The sequence below is a fragment of the Sinocyclocheilus grahami genome, unplaced genomic scaffold (assembly GCF_001515645.1).
Source record: "Sinocyclocheilus grahami isolate Dianchi unplaced genomic scaffold, SAMN03320097.WGS_v1.1 scaffold550.1, whole genome shotgun sequence".
Classification (NCBI taxonomy): Eukaryota; Metazoa; Chordata; class Actinopteri; order Cypriniformes; family Cyprinidae; genus Sinocyclocheilus; species Sinocyclocheilus grahami.
In genome coordinates this window covers 860,248-879,651 of record NW_015505729.1, presented here as the reverse complement: position 1 = coordinate 879,651, position 19,404 = coordinate 860,248, and the positions used below count along the sequence as shown (strand labels likewise).

At 38.3% G+C, this 19,404-nt stretch overlaps 1 protein-coding gene across 1 annotated transcript in view; it reads right to left on the bottom strand.

Moving 5' to 3' along the window:
* Nucleotides 1-16,326, bottom strand: part of LOC107555944 (thrombospondin type-1 domain-containing protein 7A-like) — a 122,097-nt gene extending 105,771 nt beyond the window's left edge. Inside the window, exon 1 of the mRNA XM_016238905.1 lies at nt 15,827-16,326. Coding sequence (XP_016094391.1) covers nt 15,827-16,013 — 187 coding nt within the window. The 5' untranslated portion in view covers nt 16,014-16,326. The remainder of the gene's footprint in view (nt 1-15,826) is intronic.
* Between the last annotated feature and the right edge of the window lie 3,078 nt (nt 16,327-19,404).

Here is a 19,404-nt window from a genome sequence, read left to right as displayed (position 1 = left end):
GTGGTGGGGGGGGATATATCCTGATTTGTTTATTTTACCTATCAATATCATTAAACAACCCATGAAAAGGGGTCTGTAATTGAATGTTTGCATCTTGTCTAGACTGAGCAAAGAACCCAATCAGTATTCAAATAAAGGTAATCATATAAATGCAACAGTACAAGATTGAGCAATCTCATGATTATCTACAAATGAATGCTTTGGCATTTAGAAATGGATCTTTGCTTCATCTTGATAATAACACCTATTATTTAGAAATTATTTTAAAAATAACACATGTATTTCTTTTTATGCACTCATATGTTTTCCCCCCCTTTATTAATAATAATAACAACAACAACAATAGTAGTAGTAGTAGTAATAGTAGTAGTATTTGTTCTTTACTATTGTTAAAAGGGGGAAAAGAGTCAAAATTAGTATCATCCGTATAAGTGTATAATAATAATAATAATAAATATTTATTTAATAATATAGAATAGATGGTGATGACAGACAGATAGATAGATAGATAGATAGATAGATGTGTTGTTGTTCATAAGTGTGCACTACTACTACTACTACTACTACTACTACTATTTATCATCTCTAAAATACAATAACTAACACTCTAATCATTGCATCTCAATAAAATGTCATGAATATTAAGTATCTTTTTATGGAAGTTCTAAGCGGCCATGCATTATTTTTTTTCCCTTCTTGTTTTCTCGTTATAACGACTTATTTTCTCGTTATATCGACATAACGAGAGTTGTTTTCTCACGAGAAAACAACTCTCGTTATGTCGATATAACGAGAAAATAAGTCGTTATAACGAGAAAACAACTCTCGTTATGTCGATATAACGAGAAAATAAGTCGTTATAACGAGAAAACAACTCTCGTTATGTCGATATAACGAGAAAATAAGTCGTTATAACGAGAAAACAACTCTCGTTATGTCGATATAACGAGAAAATAAGTCGTTATAACGAGAAAACAAGAAGGAAAAAAAAGAATGCATGGCCGCTTAGAACTTCCGTATCTTTTATATCTTTATATATAGGCAAATATTTATTTGCTAACAGAAATCTATTCCTTTCAACCAGAGTCTTTCATATGCTATAACCTTTTCATGTTCAGTAACCCATTTTTGGAAGAATGGTGCACCAGATGTCTGCCAGCCCCTCATGTTGTTGTTTTTTATATATCCCTCTTAATATTTGTTTGGATGCATTCATCTTTTTTTTTTTTTTCTGAAGTACGCCTAAGTGAATATTTAAATAAAAACGAGCAAACCATGTATTTTCTGTAAATATTAAAATAAAGCAGACATTGAGATGCCAATTGTGCCTGGCGTGATTCAATAAGTATAATACATTTCAAGCTATAAGAATAATAAAATAAATAAATAATAATAATAATAAATAAATACATAAATCAGTGAACTGGAGATAAATAGCTGGCAAGAAATCCCTGACATTTTCTCTCCAACTATTAAAAAATGGACTGTTTTTATTAAAGGGCTGTTTGAATAGCAATAATGTAAAAACTGTCAAGCATGACAAGTCACATACTTTTTTCATCTGATTACCTTATCTCTTCTTACAATGCATGAAGCGACGGCCTGCTATCTCTATTATTGGCTGAGAGCAGTTCCGAGACATCTTTTTTGCATTCAGCTGAGAGTTTTTTTGACACTATCAGGATTCAATGACAAACTCATGCTCAGACAAATTGGTTTTAAAGGGGCCACTGTGACAGTCAGAAAATAACCAATGTTAATATTTAATGCTGGAGTGTCATTTCATGTCCTGAAGAGGGAAATAGCTTCTGCGGCCTCAAGTTATAATGGTTCAGTGACCCTAATGGAAGTGGCAGACAGGGCAGTAAAACAAAGAATATCAAAATGAATAGTCAAGATCATGTTTCAGTATCTCCTCTGGTGAAGCATACAATCTAAAAAACAACAACAACAAAAAAAAACATTAAGTACAGTACATACAGTTGCCTCTTTCACAGACAATGCACTGCTGAATTCTCTAGCATTTTAAAACATACAATAGCATGTCCTTAATATGCAAATGAGTGCCTCATAATCACCTTGTTTTTGTCTCTCTCTCAATTACTGCTATTCTGCGTTCTTGTTTCTATCTAATTAACATCAATGGGTGCAATTATATGGCATTGGATTGCTTATGGATAGACTGCAATACAATGCATGGCTAAAAGTATGCATTTGTCAGACATTTAATTTCAGAACTAATGGCATTAATCCATCCCTTTGCTGCTGAAACAACAAAGACTCTTGATTTTCCACTGGAAAATGAATGCAGGGATTGTCTCTCATTCAGACACAAGACCATCAGTAAGGCACCATCTATCCGCATACACTACCTATATCTATATGGCTTTTAATTTAAACAGAATTACAGAAATAACGACAGACAGTCAGATAGATAGATGTTTTTGGAAAAGAACAACTTAAATTTCCTTCGAGACACTTCAGTCATGATGTACACTCATCAGGGGTATATTTGACTTCAGCTAGAGTTGGTGAAATGGAGAGGAGGTGGTGCACTCTCATGAACATGTCAGAATTGCTGTGGCTGGATGCAATTTATGGTAAAAGCCTCATGTTCAACTGTCATCATCCCAAGATCAAAGAGTTGAGAGAGAGCAGGAGAGGAGAGAGAGACTGAATCCCAGCTCTCCTCTGAGGTTTGAAACACACTCAGAGTGCACTCATAGTGAGTTGTGTGCATATGGTCAGAAGGTGTTAACTGGGTGATAATTCAATTCTAGTGAAATCTTTTTCATTGCTGCTGGGGACTTGTGGGGTCTGTACTTGGATTACTCCTGAGACAGCATATGTAAGAGCACAACAAAACATTCAAATTAGACGACTTTTCACTTGCAAAGAACAACCTACATTCTGCAAACATCACACAGTTTGAAGATCTGGGATGAAATTATGAAACTGGACTGGATGGTCCAAAAATTAGGTTAAAAAGGAAGATATTTTTGCCGTTGACTATAGCTTTGAGTAAAACCATTTCTAAAAAAACATCCCTTAAAATCTTGATGACAAAAGAGTCATAACAACCAAGCACTTTATTCTTACATAAACAGATGGTTTTAGCAAAACCTCAAACCACACTAAATTTGGTTTGGCTGCTTCCAGGTCTGTGCTCAATTATCCAAGCAAACCAGAATTACCCACAATGCATTAATCACTCCTCAGAGATGATGGACACGGTTAGAGGAGGCTGGGACTCAGTGAGGGAGCTGGTGGTTTCATTTCAGCCAGAGATGAATGACAGCTAAAACCAACCTCAGCAAGCTCACACCCACCCACCCCCAATATCCTACTTACATTTGGAGACCACGGAACCTTTTTATTAGGTTTATCACATACTTTCTAACTCTCTATTTAATATTTGTTTAAAATCTTAATGTTATAATCGTTCATATTACTATATCCTGCAATGAAAAACAAAAAACCTGCATGCTAACCAATTCTACAACTGTTTCCTTTCAGGATACAATCAAATGAGTAGCAGAGGCTTCCTCACACAGCTGACATTTCCTTTGACATCTCAGAGCAAAGTCACATGGCTATGCAGCGGATGAACCAGTGTACAGGGGAAAAATAAGGGAAGCCACACACTAAATAAGAGCACAGCGCCTTCACAAAAGAATATAACTTATGAGTCAACCAGAAGAATAGCTTTTGCTACCATTCATGCAGCTGCTTAATTGGACCACAAAAGTTAAATGTCTTTTTCAGGCTTAAAGAAGTGCAATCAACAACAAATGAATCAGACACTTCAGTTAGCAATCTGAAGGAGATAAGAGGAGGGCAATAAGTTGGGCAGTGTTTCAACAGTCAATGTGAAGTACTTAGTACGCCAGCAATAAAAACACAGGAAATAATGAGCACTACTCAAGAGCCAGCTGTGTACCTCATGTAAACAAACACACACACAAAACAAAAACCCACCATTCACAATCATTTAAAGCTGCAGTCCGTAACTTTTGGCGCTCTAGTGGTTAATAAACAGAACTGCATTGTAGCCGGAGCTACTTCTCTCTGTTTATGTCTATGGCGAATCACTCAGGTACTGGGCTACTCCGCAGCAGTACCTACCAGAACCAGTCTAAATAGTCCAAATATAAACACTTATTATAGGTGTACCGTTCTTATGATTAATATATAGTATACAAATAATATGAATTTAACATCATTTCTTATACAAAAGGTATAACAAGCTTTATTAATGTAACTTGGAAAATGCAAAAAAGACCACACACACACACACACAACTATTTTGATCATTCAAATTCATTATATTAAGGATTAATAATGACTCTATTTTCTATAATGTTTTCTAAACATCCCTGCATCACTGAGAAATTATCTTTTCTAAATCAAAAGTATACTATTTTCAAGGTGTACTCACTTATTATATAAATTTTGAACACAAAAAAGTTACGGACTGCAGCTTTAAAATTAGACAAGGAGAGGGGAAGAAAAGAGTGGTTGAGTAAGGAACAAAGAAATGCAATTATCAACAGATTGCAATATACCTACACATAACACACACACACACACACACACACAAAACAATGCCCCATTATCATTGACAGTGGGGATGCACAATATATATATATATATATATATATATATATATATATATATATATATATATATATATATATACACTGTATATATTGGTGCTAAATAATTTCTTATGATTAATATATAGTATACAAATAATATGAATTTAACATCATTTCTTATACAAAAGGTATAACAAGCTTTATTAATGTAACTTGGAAAATGCAAAAAAGACCACACACACACACACACAACTATTTTGATCATTCAAATTCATTATATTAAGGATTAATAATGACTCTATTTTCTATAATGTTTTCTAAACATCCCTGCATCACTGAGAAATTATCTTTTCTAAATCAAAAGTATACTATTTTCAAGAACACAAAAATAATGTCTTTATACATTTTAATAAAATCTATGTAATGTATAATTTCTTGATAAATTGCGATGGTAAAATTCAATTATTTGTTTGAAAACAAAGTAATACAGATATATAATTATTTTAATTCTTATTATTATTGTCAATAATACAACTATTTATAGAATAATATAAATATTACTATTTTGATCATTGTACTACTACTACTAAAATAATAAATAATTGAATTATTATTATTATTATTATTATTATTATTATTATAATCATCATCAGACAAAACAAAAACAGTCTATCTACTGGTCAACATTTCAACAAATGTGACCCCAACATAAAAAATAAATAAGTTTAAAACAATAAATAAATAAATAATTCAGTGTTGGTCAATGTATGGAAGAGCTTGACTTCAAAGGAATCCTAGAGAATAACCTCTATATCTTGTTTGAGTTGCACAGAAAAGACTGTCATTCATCAAAAGAAAGATCCAAAGATACTTCTCACAAAGACCATTCCAACACAGATTCTCCCCTACTCACTCACACATAAAAAGGAAATTCCAAACTGCATCTATAACAGGGCACCTGCTGTTCCAGTCAAACTATGGGATGGTGAATGTAGTGGAAACAGGGATCACCTTCTCTCTGCCTGCTGAGTTCTGCTGATGCTGCACAGTTTATTCATGGCTCTTTTCGCTTATTTCCCTTTTTAATGAGGCTGAACTTCAAAGGAAAGAAATGGACGGTTGATTGAGCTATGGTTGTTTACTTGTTTGTTTCATGTTAGTTAGATTTTTTTCTTCCTTTAAAATTGGCTTTAGATTCTCCATGGGCTTCTCTGACAATGAGAGATCTGATGTAGTATGTAGACATGTAGACTTAATTTTTCTTGGGCTGTCTGTGCTGTTCCATTAAAATGAAGGACAGCTGGAATTGTAGTTGGTGGCATGGAGAGAACCGAAGGTGAAAGGAAGGGCTGTGTTATTGTGTCCCACTGTAATGAGAGTGACGAACACTTCATCATTCACGCACCAACTCTCCCGCCACACTGGATGATGGGTGTTTAGTGAGCTCGGTCCACTTCTCTCTGCTGATTGCTCCCTCTATGTACAAAACATTTATAACAAGCTTCTTTATTATTTTGTCTATGTTCTATCGTGAAAGGCTCTGACTGAAATAGCGTTACAATCCCCATCACTGTGAATTTAACCATTCGTATTACACCACAATGTTCTTTTTCAACAAGTGCGTCCATGACTGTCTGACCTCATTCTTGTTTCAAAGTGCTTCCATTTTTTTTTACAGTTTATTTATTTATTTTTTGCAAAATGCAGTGCATGTCATGAGGAGCAACTTCAAATGTGCAAATAAGTAAATAAATATAAAGATAAATGTATGGTCACACTTTATTTTAACTATTAACTACAACTTTTGCCTCAGTAAACTCCTAATTACGGCTTATTAATAGTTAGTAAGGTAGTCGTTAAGTTTAGGTATTGGGTAGGATTGAGGATGTAGAATATGGTCATGTACAATATGTGCTTTATAAGTGGCCAATATGCTAGTAATATGCGTGTTACCATATACCTGTGAATGAAGATAAAAATAATGAAATAAATACTTATAGTTATACTTGTAGTAAACGTATAGTTTAATAGCAATAATAATATAGCATTATAACATTAAATCTCAACTATTTTTTTCATCATATAGGCTAAATGTTTCAGGTATTTGTTAAGAGTGAAATATTACAGTGATGACAGTGCATGAAGAGTGCTTACTTTTTACTGTACAGTATTAGCCAGTATTTGAGGTGTGCATATTTATTTTGTTTATTTCATCACAGATAAAAGGTTTGAAACTTAAATTTAATTGAAAGGGCCCTCACACCCGGAGCCACCTCCACCTCCTGATGTTAAATGTTTTGCAATGTAACATCACAAAGGGATTTAGATTACACTGACCAGATTTGTTGTTGATCTGATTAAGTCTCTAGGTGGAGATCGTTAAAATACAATGCCTGAAAATGGCAAACACAGCACAAAATTTGCTGAGGAAATTCAAAATAACTGACTTGCTGTTGAATTTTGGATTTTGCTCCAAGAGACTTTTTTGTAGGTATTGGTGCGTTACATGTATCTACCAAATTCCATACATGTACATAAACCATAGCTTGAGGGGCACTCCGTTGAAAGTGCATAGGTGGCACTATCGAGCCATTTTGCCACACCCACTTCTGAAACCCATATCAGATGTAAATTTTCACCACTTCTGATGCATGTTCAAAGTTTCATGAGTTTTCAAGAAGAAGAAGAAGAAACAGAGCAATTCTAACAGGGCCATCGCACCATCGTTGCTCGGTCCATAATAATTCAATGATTCCAGCAGTTTACGTACATTTGCATTTGTATGACACATCTATTTCCGGTATATACTAAACAGCCCTGCTCAAGGGAACAAATTAGAATCAAAACCAAACACAAAACAAAACCACAAATGTTGTCAGACAAACACTACACACTAACTTATCTTAGACTCTTATACTCACAGAATAACTCAATCATAGCTGACAGCAAATAGCACATGTGTCATAGGTAACCAAAAGCTATTATCGAAAACTAGCCAAAACAACTGCCATATCAGCCAGCACATGCATGTGTAATTCTCCATCATATACATGAATCACCTCAACATTTCAGTCATCCTGTGCCTCATTACAACCTTCAAAACTGTCAGGGCTATTGGCAAGGGGCACTACGTAGTGTGACTTGCATCTATCACACACAAACACTTCCTGAATGCTGATGATCAGATCTGGAGAGACTCATCCAGTGCTGCTCTTGAGGAAATGCGGAGATGTGGATAGAGCTCAACAACACACAGTTGAGCAATCAAGCTCCTGAATGGACTGAAGCCAACCTGCTGCGGGCCATGACTGATTATACTTTCAGGAAAAAGAACTTGATAACGAAATTCACTCAGCAAATGCAATTCAATGACAACAAATGTCTGACATTATAGTGTGTATAGTGATTAAACTCCCCGACTGATTTGTGAAAGAACGCAAAGTCAAAGCGACACCTGATTGCCTTTTTGTTCAAAGAGCATGAGAGAAAGTAATGCAAACCAAACAATATCTGTCATGTTTGCTTGGACATTCAACAGATAATAAACTACAGCACTTTAAAGATCAAGGCACTGTACAGACCATGGTGACTTCATTTACCAGTCCTGATCGTAAACAATCAACTAGGCCTTAAAACTTCACATAGGTTTCCAGGAATGAATGGCTGGGCTGAATAACCTTGATAGAGGGACATCAACCTCAATTCGAATATATATGCCCTGCATTTCCCTATTGAGACGAGTGTTGTCAGAACATAACATCAGATTTCATTAAACCTGTTCCATCGCCTCATTGACAACTGACACAGAAACACGTCTCAGTTCAGTAGTTTCTTGGAAACTTTTCCAAACAGCATCTGCAGCAAAACAACATCCAATCTGGAATAGAGGGTGACTGCAGAAGGACTGGTGGGGAAATGAAGTGGAAAGGCAGATGTCTGCAGAGGACAGCAAAAAAAGAAGGGAATGAATGAGACAGATGGAGAAGGAGCATGACACTGCCATACAAAGGCACTGGCTACACATTTAACTGGGTTATTAGCAAAATCGTGGTTTAAACTATAATCAGTCCTGTGACAAACCAGTTTCTCTTTATTTTTCTCAGATTAATTGAAAATATGTTAAAATTCCATATAAAATCTATTAAAATAAGCCATTTTCTCAGTTCCAGTGAGTTCCCAGTTACCATGTTTTGCCTTTGTGGCAGGGCAGTGTCAAAAGCAATGAGACCGTGGTTGCTGCAGGTAGGAGTAATTGGCATGGCAAAAGGTGGCTTGCCGAAAGGTGAATGCTACAACAGAAACTAACCCCTAACCCTAACCAATTAGAAAGACCTTTATCCATGCCCCTACCTTTTAGCACGCCCTAATCTTTCGCCACTCCCACTGTTCCAGCCTGCAGTTATCCCTACTTGAAAGAACATTGCTACAAAACATTGCTGCTGTGTAGCAATTTGAATGTTGTAAAATACAAAAGCATCTTCAACCGCAATATGCAGAGATTTGATGTTCATTGGAGAAATGTGTTGACTAGCCTGTCAGGGATGTAGCAGGGCACCTTTCTCCAGCGTGCAAGCTTGTGTGAATTCAAACATGGCACACCACATTTGATGTCAAAGTCACAAATTAAATTTACGAGCTGGCACACTGGAGAAATGTGCCCTGCTATGTGCCTGACAGGATTGGACTGTGCAATTAGTTAACAGTAGGGACCAAAACTAAAACCTCCAATATTAGCTATAAAAAGCTTTTTTTGCTGGTAGATGCTTTAGAAGCACTATAAAAATGATCTGATGTACAACTACTCCATGTTGTGAGTGGAAAACTCTCCAGTAAAGCATATTTAACAGGACAATTGTGAGTCATGAATCATCCATGGGCTGCTCTGTGTGCTGCCACAGCTGTGGATGAGGCATTGGACATTGCAAACAATCGCAAATAGCATCATACGCAATACTGCATAACAAGATTATGAGAATATTATGGAAACATCCATGTGTGCCTATGGGAAAATGATAAATTACACATACTCAACCCTGTATAGACATGACCATTTTCAGTATTATTCAAGGTGTAGTGTCTTGCAATACAAACACAGTATACATTATGGCGTAGTTCAATAGGCTATAATTTACAAATCTTCTTAGGATGCTCTAAATAATGTTTTTGAATAACCTCATCTTATAAACCATCGAGGATCCACATATGAGTAATGCCAGACTTTCCATTTAGATGATTGTAAACAGTAAATATAAAAACACTTAAAATTCGGCGCCAAATCACAACTGACAACACACAATAACATTAACTCCAGCTCTACAAATGTTTTTTTCTGTGTTACATATCACTGTTGCAAACAATTTCATGAAGTATTGTGGACAAAATCTGCCTTGATAAAAAGTGATGGGGACACGTCCCATCCATCTCCACTATAAATGACACATTTGCATGTTAAGCATAAAAGAGGAGAAAATAAGAATGGAAGTGTGTAGATGTGAAAATAAAAGGTGCTGAGTGGGTGGCAGAATAAGTAGATACTTGACAAGTTGCCACTGGAGTGGAGAGGTGCTAACCTTTCAACATCAACACTGCTGCTTCAGCTAATGTTTCTTGCATTTGATATATTTTTTCCTTCTTCTTTTTGAAATTATAATGCCTTGATTAAGGGTGAAGCCAAAAGAAAAAAAAATGCACACATTGAATTGTGGTAAAATAAATGCTCACACACAGAGAGAAGTCTTTTGAGATGGATACAGCTCTGTAATACTCACAATTTTCATAGTTAGCTAGCTTGATACTTTACAGATTTGGCACTTCCTATTACTTGGCATTCGATCTTGACACTTAATGGATTCTAAAAGCTCAAGTCAGATTATGGTTAGCTGATTAGACAGACAAGAAAGCCCCACTCACGCCCAAACTCACTTATTACACTCAGCTTTCACATCAGACTCCCAGTGGTGAACGAGGTGCAATTTGCGTGTGTGTGTGTGTGTGTGTGTGAATTCATTGTAACTGGGTGTGTGAGGATTGTTAATGAAGAAATTCTCATTCATCCATAACGATTTTTTTGTCTGCCACTATAATTAAAATCAGAATAAACCTTGAGGTTACCTATCAGAGAGGCATTATTTAGTTTCTGTTTCATTGCCAACCTGTGCCACCCATGCCAAAAGCTGCAGGTGTTTCATTGTGTGCGAGACAGCGATCATCAGCTCAAACGCATTTATCCAAGTACGCTGTGAAAATTTAGCGCACCACCAAAGAATCAACTAAGATGAAAACAGTCTTTTGTTCTTGTTTATACTCTATCTTTCACTCCCACCACCACCAGGTTTTCTCCTATTAGCGGCTGTAGCATGGATCTAGAGCTGGAGCTCAGCTGCTCCATGGCTCAACCTGTGTGCTATTTATATCTTCATCAGAAAAGTCGCTATGCAATAAAGTATGCCACTGCTCAGCTCAGCCCCTCAGAGACAAGCTTGGCACTCAAGTGTGTGTCTAAGATATAACAGATAGAAAAAAATACGGGATGAGAAAGCGAGCAAGTGACATAATCACTGTAACTTCTATCTCAAACATAACATTCCTCAATAGGAAATATACATTTTCATAGTGCAAGTGTGTATTAGGTATGTGTATGCTCAACCTGTCTGCTATTTATATCTTCATCAGAAAAGTCGCTATGCAATAAAGTATGCCACTGCTCAGCTCAGCCCCTCAGAGACAAGCTTGGCACTCAAGTGTGTGTCTAAGACATAACAGATAGAAAAAAATACGGGATGAGAAAGCGAGCAAGTGACATAATCACTGTAACTTCTGTCTCAAACATAACATTCCTCAATAGGAAATATACATTTTCATAGTGCAAGTGTGTATTAGGTATGTGTATATGGGTGGGAGAACAAAGACACAAATCAGATCTTTTCGTAAAATTATTCGTAGAAAGGCCTTCTATAGGTGGCATTGGACAGGAAGTGTATGACTCAGGTGTTGATTTAAAGCAGTTTAGCTCAATGAGTGCAATCCCTTTGCACGTTTCAGGAAAGCTAAGCAGCCTACTGCAGGAACGTGAGCTATAGTGAATGAAAGAGAAGAAAGGCATCAGGAGCACATTGTGCTATTCCACTAATGTGTTTAGTACTGTCATCAGTTCCAAGCTTATCTGACTAAGTCTGAAATCAAAGGGCAGTTCTTGAATTAATTTTCGAAATCATCATCAGTTTCTTTGGTGTTACGGGCTATCTAAATAAATGCAATGTCTGAGGAACAGAAATTTGTCAGTGGGAAAAAAAACAGAAGCTGCCTTCTCAGCATCTTCTGTCAGAAAGCTGCCTTTAGATATGACAAAAGGGTTTGCGCCACACACCCAGGTAATTACAACCGCTCCCCCAAGCACAGACAGGCGGCAATCCATTCTTAGCAAACTAATGAGGTGCAAGCGTGCATGTGTGAGCAAAAGAAAAGGGAAAGATAGAAGGGGGCAAGTGGAACAAATCACATTGTCAGTCTGTCTTTTGTCATCTTTTGGCGGGCACTCATCAGGATTCCCCCTCGCTCTCCAGGACGAAAGAAGAAAAGAGTAAGGGAGCACACAGATGCTAACCTAAAGCAACAAACGGCAGCAGGAGGAGATGACCTAATGCAAAACTGCTAGGGCTGAGAACACTGATACGCACAATTAAAGAAGAGAAGCGTGGAAAATGATGACAAAAACCATGACAGCTAAAACAACCAAGTGACAAGGCTCTTGTGTGAGGTGGACCATTACGGGTGGGCGGCACTTGTCAGGCAGGTTGTTGTGAGCAGCTGGACTGTACTCAAGTAAAGTACTCAGACAAGCAGCAGCAATTTGGCACTTGATGAATCTGAAAGAAAACTCAATTTCATCCCTCCTTATAATGGTTGTGTCTAACTCGGCACACAAAATTCAGGCTGATGGCTGGGCATAATTACAGCTTGATTGCCTAGGGAATGTTTGTGCACTTCCATATGTTTTTCTTCTCTGTTTTTCCCCATGATTAGCCATATCAGAGGACACTGAGAAAGCCGAGATGCACATGGATGCATTTTCTCCAGGATCCTGGGGCCTAAAAAGAGTCTTGCTGCTCAGTCCTCAGGTGGCGTCTTTGGTATTAAAGTCTGGCTGAGTGAAAATGTTCAAATTAACCGCTTGACACTTGGCCTCCTGCCACCGATAGATACCCCATGTTCTCCTGCACTGACATGCCCTTCCAAGACCTCTTTAACCACAGGGTCAAAGGTTGACCTAAAGAAAAGAATGCTGAAGGAGAAGGTGAACGTTGCTGATAGAAGGAAACAGAAGGGTGGACGTTAGTGAATGGGGCAGTAAAGGCAGATTCACACATTCAGGGGGAATAAAAGGCATCTCATCTGCTGGACAGCATGGGTGGGGTGAATGGGGGAAGGGTCCTGCCAGATTCAATAGCTTCCTCCCACATGTACGCCACCACTAGGCACAATGCTGACCGGGGAGAGAGTTCAGCCCTGTCGATTAAGATCAGTGTGTATGTACTATTTCAGGCAGCTGTAGGGCAGGGAATGGCCCATATAGAGGCCCCGGAGAGTGACGGTCATACAGAGGTAAACCCCTGGAAGTGAAAGCAAAACAAAGCAGCATCAAAACCCGAGACTTGCTTGCAATAAAATCTACAAAATGAAGTCATGATCCCAATATGGCCTTCACAGCAATGGTGTTAAAAAGGGGTACTGTTTACAGTGTAAAATTGAAAGATAAAAGGCAATAAACTGGGCCAGACACTTCCCTAGAGTCTTCAAATACAGCCTCACAGCCCTGAAAACAGGGACATGTAAAAACAAACTGCACTGTCAAATCCTTCAGGACTGAAATGAATTATAGATGATTGACAGCAGGTTTCCATCCACTCTTGGAGTCTAAAATTAAATAGTTTATTGCTGCTGTGCCTTTCAGAAATACCCCCTCTGAATGCGAAATGAGTATCCTTCTGGCAACCCAACTGGTTATTGATATGTAAACATGTTGGCCATATTTGGTGTTGATGTATTGATTTGTCTGAGGAACAAAGTAATTTTGTATCCTAGTTTCAATAAAACTGAGGAGGTAGTTTTGAGAACTGAAAGCTACAGTGTGTTGTCATGGTACATATCTCAAAAGATTAAAAATTGATTCTATCTGATTAAATATGAAAGTATGTTTTGCATAGTGATAAAAGTGTCAAAAGTGCTGCCACAGAACAAATCCAGGCTTCTGACACCCTTCTCCATGTAGGGCCACCCAAGGGGAACTATAGGGAATATTTTTCCAACAGTAAACTCTCTGCTGTCTGGTGAACAGCAGCACGTGTACTGATGCACACTGCCAGGGCCATTTGTCATAGCCACAAAAGTTATTGTGTTCTCATCAAAACATGGATTTGGTCCCATATGAGCCCTGCAGACAGGTTAACGCTGTCGCACAAGTCTCTTCCCGCTTTGACCCCTTGTCCCTACATATCAAAACACTAAAAAAAATGAGTGAATTATAGGAAAAAAATGGAGGCAAAGACACTTGTTCAGTTTTAGGACTTACTATGTGTGTATTTCCACAAAAGTTATTGTGTTCTCATCAAAACATGGATTTGGTCCCATATGAGCCCTGCAGACAGGTTAACGCTGTCGCACAAGTCTCTTCCCGCTTTGACCCCTTGTCCCTACATATCAAAACACTAAAAAAAATGAGTGAATTATAGGAAAAAATGGAGGCAAAGACACTTGTTCAGTTTTAGGACTTACTATGTGTGTATTTATGGGAAATGCAAAAGCGAGGCTCTGGTGTATGTAGGTTAACTTGCTTCAGCCAATCTGCTTGTCCTCCCTCACCCCATGTTTAATCTCCTGCACTCAGTCACAGTAGTGGGGGCAGGATACTGCACCACACTTCCATGATATTCCCAGTACCACTACAACACTACAAGAAGAAGACAAGAAGAACAACATAAAAACATACTAGAATAAAAGTAACATTCACTTTGCCAGACAGAACAGCATTAAAATTTACCACCTCTCCTTGAACTCTCACATTATTAGAGTTGTCAAATAAACATCAGATGTTTTATAGTGTGCTCTTAAAAGAATCTAAACCCACTTCTTGGATCCATGGATCTATTAAACACCTTGTTTTCCAGATTTGCACCCCACAGATTGATCAGGCTCATTCTGAGTTAGACCAGAGCGTTCAGAATTCACCATTGACCCTGCAGGATCTAAATTCTGTCAAGCCATGAAGCTGTGCATTGATCAACTCCAGCAGGACACCAGTGGCCCCGCTGCACCCTCTTCATTGATCCACAGATTCTCCATCCATTCCCGCCTGAGATCCTGGCCAAATGACCCATCGATCTGTGGCCAGTCCAGGGGAACTATTTCTGCATCCCATCCTACCCCTCCCCATCCCAACAAGTACCTGAAACAGATTCACCCCCTTCAGCCTATTCCAACCCCCCCACTTCCACTGCCGGTGATGTCCCATACACGACAAATCTGCATCCCGATACTACCACAAAACCAAATAACTCACTAACAACACTGAGAAAAAGACTCTTGCTTTACATTCCACCAAACACCTATCTTAACCAGAGCATGACTCTGCAGGTAATTCAGACATCTCCAATATTCACCTACAAAACCTTGTAGGCACAAGGTATTCTCAAGGCATCACACTAGTTGTTTTGACCATGCTGTTTTTGGAAAGCTCACTACTTATTCACGGTCGTTGCATGAATATTCATGTGCTTAATTATTGCACAATCAACCTAAATCAAGTTCATGCTTCCTTTAGAGAATCAACCATGTCTCTTATTTTGCAGGATGTACTATGGGGTTACACATCTCATAAAAGTTTGGTGGGTTACCAGTGAATCGAAGACCACCCCACACATTCTGAAAATATCAAGCACTCTTTAGCAACAGCATATCCTTGAATATTCTCACTGCTTTGACAAGCGCTAAGTGCCGGGACTTATTTATAAAATGTTTTTACCCCAAATGCACAATGAATTATACCATAGCCTATTAAAAGTAACCTCCAATGAATGTACATTCACTGGGACAATCTAATTTTGACTCTGGCATGAAGTCAGCATCAATTTCTCATCATAAGCCTGTCTCTGAGCACAACAGAACACACTCGAAAAACCAACCAACATTTAAGATTTTCAGTATAGACTTGTGCTTAGATAAAACAGCCATACCTGTTTGCCAGATGTAGGTGGATTTTGTGTTGGTGACTGTTTGTGTCTGGACATCCCATAGCCCAAAAAAGAGCAGTGCTACTCTGAAGAGGGTGGCAAGAGCCCCTGCTGAAGTGCCCCCTCTTCCTGCTGCCCTGCTGGCCAGCCCCATGGCTTCAGCCCGGCCAGATAGATCCACACGGATCATGTCTGGCCAAACAGACCTGCACGATACACACACACTCAGCAGGAGATCTATGCACGAGAAGATGCGGCACAGGGGAAAGTGTGCCTGCTATTGTCCCTCTCACTCTACTGTACGCGGTTCCTCCAGGAAAGGGTAATCCACTTGTCTCTATCTTTCTCCACTTACTCCTCTATTTTCCCTCCTTTTATTTCTTCTTCACTGTGTTCTCTGGGTCAGTGGAGAAGAATGAGGTCTGAGTGAAGCAGAAAAAATAAAAAAGCTAGAGGAACAATAGATCCCTCAGCTCAGCTCGCTGCTTGTGCGGCTACTGCGTCCTGGCTCAGCCTGGCTGATACAGCACCTCCCATTTCCCCCTCCTCTCTCGTTTTCTCTCGCTCGCGCTTACTCATACAGTCTCGCTCTCCTTTACTAATCCAGCATCCACCTGCAATCACTCTCTGTTATCACTTTGCCCTGCTATCAAGGGTTACACTATTCTTCAAACAGTAGGGAACTGGGGTAGGTGCTGGGGGCCGAGGTAAGAAGCACGTGCATCATTGTGGTGTGTGTGTTGATTTGGGATTGACTGCTAGATGCAGAGACACCAGAGTCACTTGCACCAGCTGGGACTAAAAGCTATAAAGAGATGCAAAAGAAAGATATCGTAGTGAGTGTGAAAGAGAAGCAAGAGAAAGGGAAAAGGTGAAGGGAGGGGGTCCGAATCTGGGGATAGTGAGAGAGAGAGAGGATGGCAAAAAACAACCGAATGAGAGTAGTAAAACCCCTCATGAATCTTTAATGTGAGCTCACTCTGACCTTGATGATATTCAAACCATAGAAGGGGTGCTGTGTTATGAGAGTTATGAGATACTGTCTGCATACATAGTCATTACAGAAACAGACTGGTGAATCACACCTTTCCATAAATGTTAGGAGTCTAGGTTGTCAATCTATTATGACCAAATTCCAGGAACTGTTGTATAAAGAGAATTATAGAGATATTTAAAAAGATGAACCCTTCATATGAATATGCCTACTTTCTTGTAATATGTGACAAGCACTATATCAAATGAGTATTATGTCAGAAACTAATGAAACAATAGGCAAAAATACCTGGATGCATACAACTATGATATTAAAATGTATTCAAATCTTAAGAAGCTCTTCTTCAAATACAGTAACTGGAGGTACAATAATGAGTGTGTTTACCTGAACAACAAAATGCTGAAATATATTGAAAAAATAATAATCTCAAAATAGAAACCAGACAATGCAACAAAATCGTGTTGGCATACATGACATATGGAATTCATCAGACTTTTCTTATGTCAAAAAATTAGCCAACATGAATAACACCACACCGAATAAGCTGCTAACATGCACCAAAAATATAAATAGGCCAGTTGGTAATGTTTACATGAGCATACACATTTTCATCTTAGTAAACATGCTTGCTAAATAAATTAAACACACTAAAACTTTACATGCTAAATATTAGCTAAAGCTTAAAATCATTTTCTACAATGCAAGAAGAAAACAAAATGTATTCAGCTAGACCTTTCTTTCTTACTCAACAACAGTTCCTAATGTGCGATATTCAATCATCCTTTATATTCAGGCCTGGATAATGTCCATTGGAGTAATTTCACAGTGATTAGGGTAATGAAGGACAATGCTCACCCCCTGCTAACCACCAACACAGAGAGCAAACCATGGAACAAATTATCCAAGCTGTAGCATTAACAGACAGCAAGCACTCTGACCATCCCCTACCCAATACACACACCCATAACCTGGCATGGGGCCAGAATGAAAGCCTATGTCAACTTCATATACAATCATAAAACATCAAATGAGATGTAACACACATATACATATATATATATATATATATATATATATATATATATATATATATATATATATATATATATATATATATATATTATTATTTATTAAACTATTAGTATTATTATTAATAACAATAGGTCTCAGTCTCTGGATCACACTGTGCCGTATATGCACTGATCCTAAATGAAAACCCTACTACTCAACATACAAATCTTGGGAAAAAATGACAAAGCTAGGTTCTGAGGGTCAGGTGGGCTGCAGGGGCTGGTGGCTAAGCTTAAGGTGGCCAGAAGCCAGGGTTGATGTATCTGGACCTGATCCAGAGACTGTAAATACTCAGTTAATTTGTAGGGACAACATGCCACCACTGTGGGGGATTTGTCATTTAGCAGGCCTATTTCATTCAAAGCATTTTACAACAGGGTTGAATGCCATGGTTAAGTGCACAATGGCAATAAATAATACAATGCTTTTAGTAACCTTACAGTGTTGTAGGCCACAAGGCTAGCGCTATCTTCAAGTAAAGTTAATGATCCTATCCATCTTCTTCCTCAGTTTATGTGAGATACATTGAAGAAGCCAAGAGAGAAAGACAACTCTGATCAGTGACAATCAGCTGGGTGGGATTACAGATACAGCTGGCCTCCTTAAAGAGTCAAAACAGACAGCACTTAACTCAGTGATAAAGCCATGCTGTCTCAACCATGGTCACAAACACACATGCAAACATGCCACACACACACGTCTAAAGCACAGCATGGGAGACACCGATATCCACTGCTGCTGTACCTTAATACTAGAGCTCAGCTACAGAGAAGAGGAGGGGGGTAAACGGGGGTGGGGAGAAACAGATTGAGAGGAACAAAGCAAAGCTTTTGAGGGCAAAAGAGTATAGCAGAAACAGGGATAGAAAAGAAACAGACCAGGGAACGAGACAGATGGGCAGTGGGAAAAAAAACAGAGGGAAATTGAGAATGAAAAAGTGTGTAGGAAAGCCTGTTTTTTCTTTGCTTTTGTAGAGAAGGAGCTTCATAATGAGGAGAGATGTGAGCGTTGTGTGGGGTGTGATGAATGTCTGTACAGGCATACGGTCTGCCACAGCACTTCCCTCTGATCGTACCTGATTATTGTGTGTGTAGGAACACGTTCGAGTGAGAGCCCTGTAGAAGATAATTCAACACCAGCAGGCCTGCACAATTAAGCAAACAAAAACAAAACACGTTATCATGAAACAGGTGCTTATGCAGAACATGCTTACGGCGTGAACAATGTGTGAGAAATGCATGCTACAATTAGTCTACTTCAGGAAAATTGCACTCTACGTGGAAACACTGAACATGGAATGATTAACAGAGAATTACAACATAAAATGGATGATGCTGACTAGGGATGCACTGATATGGAGATTTGCACAGACAAAGACAATAACACTTATATTCTCGAGCCAATAACCAATATACTGACATACAGTGTTGGGGAAAGTTACTTTTAAAAGTAATGCATTACAATATTGCAGTACTCCATAAAAAAGTAACTAATTACATTACGTAGTTACTTTTTA